This window comes from Dipodomys merriami, unplaced genomic scaffold (genome assembly GCF_024711535.1).
Source record: "Dipodomys merriami isolate MVZ:Mamm:240054 unplaced genomic scaffold, mDipMer1.0.p SCAF_185, whole genome shotgun sequence".
NCBI lineage: Eukaryota > Metazoa > Chordata > Mammalia > Rodentia > Heteromyidae > Dipodomys > Dipodomys merriami.
The window spans coordinates 2,360,552-2,367,852 of NW_027203215.1; the positions used below are offsets into that span (position 1 = coordinate 2,360,552).

The 7,301-nt window shown below is 52.7% G+C and overlaps 1 protein-coding gene across 1 annotated transcript; it reads right to left on the reverse strand.

Annotated features, from left to right (window-relative positions):
• Positions 1-605: 605 nt before the first annotated feature.
• Positions 606-5,869, reverse strand: LOC138830189 (dual oxidase 1-like). Its single transcript, XM_070026645.1, has 7 exons — positions 5,675-5,869; positions 4,554-4,707; positions 3,926-4,185; positions 3,549-3,707; positions 2,154-2,309; positions 1,922-2,050; positions 606-1,392 (listed from the first exon to the last, which is right to left on the reverse strand). Exons 1-7 carry the CDS (start codon positions 5,867-5,869, stop codon positions 1,270-1,272), a joined length of 1,176 nt encoding a protein of 391 aa, XP_069882746.1. The 3' UTR covers positions 606-1,269.
• Positions 5,870-7,301: the final 1,432 nt, after the last annotated feature.

Below are 7,301 nucleotides of genomic sequence, written 5' to 3' on the forward strand. Positions count from 1 at the left end.
CTGAGGACCCTCTGCCACAATCCAAACATGTGCCAGGACTCCGGGAGTTTCTCATTCTGTGGCAGCGGATGAGACAACCGTAGAAATGGCTCTGAACGTGTTTCAGAAATTCCCTCTTGGCGGGTCGCCTGTCTTTTGAGTGATTGGTGAGAGAATCCAGCCACTTTTGGCTTAGGAGACAATAGGCTTAAAAGAGGTTAAGTGCGAGGCACATAACTTTGCTGTCATGTCATTGCGGGGAGATGACCCAGTGGTCAGCTCGCCTCTTGCCCAAAGAAGAGTTGGGAGTAGTTGAGGTCCTAGAAGAAGCCAGGTCAGCTGTGGCTCCCTGCGGGCTCCGGCGGCGGGTCCTCTACCATCCCTTCATCCCTGCCTAGCCTGACCTCCCCCTCCCCCATTCCTGTCCCTCTTCCCTTCCTGATCAGCTATCAGAGTCTCCCCTGGGAGAGGAAGGGCCTCCAGCTGGGGCATTTGGCCTTAGGCAAATTCCTTGATTCAGTGAATACTGCGAAACTTAGATGTCTGGCAAGCCGGCTGGGTGAGTAGTTTCCTGAGGAAGCTGAGGTCTCACCCTGTCCTGCAGCAGGAAAAAAAGAAACCCCAGAGGTAGACAACTGATTTATTTGCAAAAGAGACTATAAGAGCAAGGAGAAAAGGGCTGAGGGACACTGTAGCAGGTGTTGGGCCAGCTATGTCTGTTTAAAAACTTGGGAGAGAATATCAGGTGGGTAAGTTTAGATGAGTGCCGAGGACATTTCTGTACGTTGCTTTCTGTCAGTCCAGACTACACATTCTGCAAAGCCTTTGCCTGCCCATTTGAAAGTGAGGAACTCAGAAGAGAGGAGGAGCTTGGGGTGGGGAGGGTTCTAAGATGCCAGCATCTGTGCCTCCACTTCATCTTAGGCCTGTGGTTCACACACACACACACACACGCACGCACGCACGCACACTCAAATGTCAGCTTGTCTACTGACTTTTGTTGTGGGGGTTTCTTTTTCCACTTAACCTGGAGAAGAAGTCTCACTTTATCCCAAATCAGTAGTTCTCCTACTTCCCAACCTGTAGTTCTCAAACATTTCCTCCCCACTTTGCTAGGCTGAAACATATTCTGGGCCTAAGATACCTGAGCCCACACATCATATCTGCACATGGCTGCCCAGACTAAGCTGGAGAAAGGACGGAGGCAGCCAGAAACAGGAAGTAGAAGTCAGGTGGCAGCCAAAACCTCTGCTCTGCTGGGTAGCGAATGGAGTCAACTGGGCATTGGGCCTAGAAGTTTTCATAATGGTGGGAGAAATGAGTCCGGTCCTGTCTGTTGATGAGCTGACAGGCCTTCTCCACATCCTTGGTCATCCCAGGAGGACCACAGCTAAAGACCCCAATCTTCCGGACCTGTATCAAAAGAACACGCGAAAACTGCTATGTTGTCCATTCACAGAGTCAGCTCAGTGTTCAGAGAGAATGCTAGGGTCAGGTGCAAGAGTCAGGCTAGCTTCCCTTACATGTTCAAGACCAGCAAGAGCCAGCGTTCCTGAGGAAGGTCCGCTTCGTGCCCTGCAGGATGAGGGCTGGCTCAGTGTTTCTAATATGAGCCAGCCTCGTGTTCATGGTGAAAACCAGCTCAGGAGCTAGGGTCAGGGCTGACTTGGTATGAGCGGTGGAAGCAGGTCTGCCTTTATGGTGAGAGCTAGTTTCACTTACCGAGCTTTTCTCTTGGGACAAGTCATGGCTTCAGAGTTAGTAAATCTCTTGCCTGTGGCTTCTCCTTGTCCCTCTGGGTGACTCTCAGTACCTATCCTCTTTCCTCCTGTTCCCCAACCAGACTCCCAGGGGATGCATTCTTTCCCTGGTTGAGTTGTAGAAACTTAGCACGCAGATGTTTTGTGAAAGTGCAAAGCTAGTTGTGGGCCGATGGGCTGACCTGTGGGTGGACCTCCTGCAGGGAGTTGAAGAAGGGCTCAAAGGGCGGCCGGCCAAAGTGGGTGATGGAACGCAGCCCCGTGAACAGACTCCGGTTCAGCACCTTCTGGAAGTGTCGCTCACAGATGTACTGGGGGAGGGGACACGGGGGAAGATCACACAGATGCCACCAGGCCCAACCCCTCACCCAGACACGGGTTCTGCCTGCCCTAGCCTGGCCAGTTGTGACCCACCAGCATGGTGGTCCTGAGGTCGAATTTCTCAGCCAGCTGGGTGATATAGATGTGCACAGACACCAGGTCCTGGCAGTCATTCTCCTCCACCTCCCGGATGATGTCAGCCAGCCACTCAAACTGCCTCTGGGTCCTGGTCACCCAGATGAAGTAGATCTGAGGACACACATTGGCGCTCAGGAGCCATTCCACTCAGGCTCCCTTATGTTGTAGGAAGCCAGTTTCCACTGTGCACAGACAGCCTGTACTTTGGGGGCTACTGGGCCAGGCTTGGAGACTAGAGACAGGTTGCCCCAGGGCACAGAGAGTTGGAAGTGATAGGCTACCTGGGGCCAGACCAGTGAAGAGGGGAAGGATGGGTGGGTGGGTGGGAAGCAGCTTCCTTTACCACTCTCCACTGGACTCCATCAGGAGGCTGCCCGTCACCAGGCCGCCCAGAGGGAGCTCTTTGGGGCTGAGGGACACTTCATAGAGCAAGCGCACTAGAGTGCAGCTGCTTAGACCAGTGGGCCAGGAATGAGCCCGAAAGGAGAGCAGGTAGTAGGGATGACCCTTGGAGGGAGGTTCCGGCTTTCCAAGGAGAAATGAGAAATAGGACTGTGGGTTAAGAAGCAAAAAGGCAGAGCTGGCAAGGATAGAAAAGAGGAAGGGAGCTGTCACTTTCTGAGTGCTGACAGCATCTGGGCTGGGCATGCTGCATTCCAGCCCTCCTGACTCACCTGCCAGGCCCAGATTGACAAGCAGGGGCCTGCCCCTGGGACCAGGCTGGAGGGAAGGCACCCCATGTAGAAGGGGCTTGAAGATTCAGCAGTATTCCTGGGGATAGCCCAGCCCACTCGCCCTGCCTTGGCCACTTCCCTTCCTCTTAAGAGGTCATTTCTGCCCTACCCTAAGCAAGCCTTTCTCTCTCAGTCAGCAGTGCTTCTTGGGCTGGCCTTCTGTGGAAGAGGGATAGCCAGAAGTTGAATGAAGGCACCCCAAGAGACCAGGTGGGAGACTGTAGTCATCAATAAACCAATTATACCCTTCAGAATTTGGGGATATCCTGACACTTACCCACCTACCTCTCCACTACCTTTTCCCAGGCAGACGCCAGTGGCTCATGCCTGTAATCCCAGCTGCCCAGGAGGCTGAGATCTGATTGTGGTTCAGAACCAGTCCCTGAGACTCTTATCTCCAATAAACCACTAGAAAACCAGAAGTGACTCTGTAACTCAAGCGGTAAGAGCGCTCGCCTTGAACTGAAGAGCTGAGGGCCAGCGCCCAGGCCCAGAGTTCAGACTCCACACCCGACCAATAAATAAATATAAATGTACCCACTACCTTTTGCCAGATGGAGACCAGGAACAGAGGCCAGAGAGGGACCATGGGCTGCTGGGACTGAGGGCCACTCACCTTCTTACAGAGCAATTGGCAGCTGACTGATGACTTGAAAACCAGGTCTTTGAGGATGGAGGCAAAGGGGGTGACCCCAATGCCCCCTCCCACCAGCACGGACACCTCAAACTTATGCCACTCCTGGTGGCCTTCCCCAAATGGTCCATCAAGATAAAGCTGTAGGGAGGGCAGTGAGTTAGAGTTCAGTTTGCTCACCACCAGGTACCAGCCTGGTAGGGAGCCATGCAGTGAGGAAGAATCCAACAGGGATGAGAGTGGCACCTCATATTTGCAATCTAGTCTCCGGGTTCAGGGAAGGGAGGGACACAGTGGGGAGCCTGGGGTGATTAAGGAGATGTGGGGGCATGTGGCACCTCTGGCCTGGGTCTGAGTACCTTTGGGTATCTGGTACAGCTGTCCCCCGTTGGCGGGGAGTAGATCTCCCGGAGCCGAGTGGTCCAGGGCCCTGCTGCCCGGATGTGCAGGCTGAGGGTGTCCTCGTGGGGCGCCGAGGTCAGCGTGAAGGGGTGGTACTCAGTGGTCCCCAGGGCCAGGCAAGCGATCTGCACCCACTGCCCTGACTTGTACTCAAAGCCCTGGGGCCTCTGGAAACGCAGGTGGGTCACTCCTAGGGGAGGGATGGTGGGCTGCTGCCCTGAACGAACCATGGCAACGGTGTGGTCCCCAGAGAGCGTCCCCCACCTCCAACCACCGCCTCAGCTCTGCCTCTAGAAGGTCGCAGGGGAGTCTTTCCACCTCCAGAAACTTGCCTTGAGGAGGAACTGGGGGTGATCAGGACAAGGGGAATGAGGCCTAAGCACCTGCACTCTCTGGTGAGAAGGGTTCAGTCTGCTGACAAAAGAGCGCTCTCCCCCTTTTCCCCCAGATTCCCTCCTGCAACTACGTCAGACCACTGCCATGCCAGTCTGCGGGAGACTTGGCCAGGCTCTGCCCCTGCCCTGTCAGCTGCTTCAGTGGCCACTAAACTGCTTCCCTGATCACCGCCTCCGGCCTGGTTGATACCTGAAGGCAGTAGCTCTGCCTTCACCACGCTGATCTCCACTTTCTTCCGGCTCAGGCTCACCAGCTTGTCCCCCACATAGATAAGTGCTGGGACCAGGAAGAAGATGTGGAACCGGGGCAGCTGGATCAGAGCAAAGCTGCCGTGGATGATGAGCTGGAGAGAGCCAAGAATACAGAATACAGCTTAGTCCCAAGGATCCCTGTATTCCTCCGCACTGGTCCATCGAATCCCCACCACACCATATACCACACTTCTCCCAGATGCTAAGACTTCACCACTCCCAATTCTGTCTTCCAAAGCATTCCATGGGAATACTATTTTCCATCTCCCTGTGACCACCTTAAAGCAGGCCACGTGACTCCCATGCAGTAGCTGAGACTCTTCAAGGCACCCAGTGCAACCAGGCCTTGAACACACTGGGTAATTTCTGTAACCACTTGAGCAATGTTGCTAGCCCTTTTTTTCATTGTGTGTGTGTCCTGGCCCTGGGGCTTGAACTTAGGGCCTGGGCACTGTCCTTGAGATTCTTTTTCTCAAGGCTAGTTTTCTACCACTTGCACCACTGTGCCACTTCTGGCTTTTTCTGAGTAGTTTATTAGAGATCAAATATCTCACAGACTTTCCTGCTCAGGGTGGTTTTGAACTTTGATCTTCAGATCTCAGCTTCCTGAGTAGCTAGGATTACAAACAAGAGCCACCATCATCTAGCTGTTCATATTTTTGTGTTTGCTTATTTTTGTTGGTAGTGGGGCCTGAACTCTGGGCCTGGGCGCTGTCCCTCAGCTCTTCAGCTCAAGGCTAGCACGCTACTACTTGAGCCACAGCACCACTTCTGGCTTTTTCTGCTTATGTGGTGCTGAGGAATTGAACCCAGGGCCTCATGCTTGCAACCCAAGCACTCTACCACTGAGCCACCTTCCCAGCCCCTGTTCATATGTTTTTGAGACAGGGTCTGATAACTTTGCCTGGGCTAGCCTTGAACTAGCCTCTCTCTCCCCAGTAGCAAAGATTACAAGTGTGCACCACCCAACTCTGATGTGACTTTTTGAAGCTGTGCTTTTATGTCATCTCCCGCTAAAAACTTTCATGAACTTTGTTTGACTACAAGGCTTTGGCGTACCCTGACCTCTTCCTGGCAGCTGGTTTTCCCTCCCTGTTCCTTAAAGTCAATACAGCAAGTCTTTTCTGCTGCAGGACTTTTGCGCTTGGGGTGGCCTGGGCTGTCCTTTCCCTGGTTCTTCCCATGGCTACCTTCATCTCCTTTTTCCAAGTTGCAGCAGAAACGCCACGTTCTCCAGCCTTCCCTCAGTTCCATCCCACCTTCCTTCTGCTCACTCCACAATCCCTGTCATCAGCCACAACCATTTTTTTTTTTGGCCCATTCACTTACATGTTTACTATTGCTCTCCACACTGGACTCAAAGGATGGGAACCTTCAGTTCAATACACTCTCCGTTCTTAGCATCATCTGCGTGGCTCTCAGTAACCACTGGGGAAAAGAATTTCCCCCTTTGGGAGACTAAGAATACCTAAGTACCTCCTTTCCTTGCAATAACTGATAGGGATTGTCCAGCTCTGGTTCTTTCCTTAATAATTTTGTCTAATGTGGGTACACACTACTTGCACCCACTCTTCCCACTCACTGACTGACTCCCAAGTCTGGCCAGTGTGGTTCCACATTTGTCTCCCCTTTGTACCTGCCCACCACAGTCCCACCAACCCCGAGAATGGCCAAGCCTTGAAGTCTCCTTCTAGATGTCCACTCCCTCTTGGCAACTTAGGACACTAGTGACAATCCTCCCACCCCCACAGCCTCCCACTGCGTGGGCAACAATGCTCTACTGGTTGTCCCTCTTTGACTCTTGGGCCCATCGGAACTTTCCAGTTCTACTACTGGCTTATTCCTTCTGCCACCCCCAATCATAGGTGTTTCCCGAGCCCGGTTTCCTCATCATCTGCTCTTTTTCTTTCTGGGCTTCATCCACAAATAATGACAGCCCCTCAGCTGCAGGTCAGGTCCCCTGTGTCACCAGCATGTCCACGCGTCACCAGCACAGCCAGGCCTGCTTTGGTCTCCTGAGCACCCCACTGCCATGCCCACTTCTACCTCTGCCTTATTGCCTGGATTCCAGTGTTCTTCAAGGTGTGTGTGTGTGTGTGTGTGTGTGTGTGTGTGTGTGTGTGTGTGTGTGTGTGTGTGTGTGTGTGTGTGTGTGTGTGTGTGTGTGTGTGTGTGTGTGTGTGTGTGTGTGTGTGCGTGTGTTGTATGCCAGTCCTAGGGCTTGAACTCAGGGCCTGGGTGCTGTCCCTGAGCATTTTTTTTTTCTCTCTCAAAGCTAGTACTCTACCACTTGAGCCACAGCACCGCTTCTGGCTTTTTTATTATTATTATTATTGTTGGAGATAAGAGTCTCCTGGACTTTCCAGCTTGGACTGGCTTCAAAATGCGATCCTCAGATATCAGCCCCCTGAGTAGCTAGGATTTCAAGCATTGAGCTACCAGCCCCCAGCTGCTCTTCAGTTTCAACTCCTCATTTCCTGTCACTGTTTAACTTATCTCTCCTAAAACTTTGGCCCAAGTCCTATCTTTTCCCTAAAGTCTCCCCTAATCAGTTCAGTGCTGGTAAAACCCTCTTCCTATAACTTACTATAGGAATTTCTGCTCAGCAGTGCATGCAATATTGTGTGTGCATGTGACTCTCTGTGCAGTGAATCTGAGGTTCTTCAGGGTCAGATTTAGAGTTTCC

Excerpts from the sequence above, each read along its gene's own strand:
- LOC138830189 (XM_070026645.1), bottom strand. The coding sequence starts at position 5,869 with ATGGAACTGAGGGAAGGCTGGAGAACGTGGCGTTTCTGCTGCAACTTG. Across the intron at positions 4,708-5,674 it reads GCTGCCAGGAAGAGGTCAGG|CTCATCATCCACGGCAGCTT; the intron begins GTACGCCAAAGC and ends GGCTCTCTCCAG. Across the intron at positions 4,186-4,553 it reads GGCAGAGCTACTGCCTTCAG|GGCAGCAGCCCACCATCCCT; the intron begins GTATCAACCAGG and ends TGGTTCGTTCAG.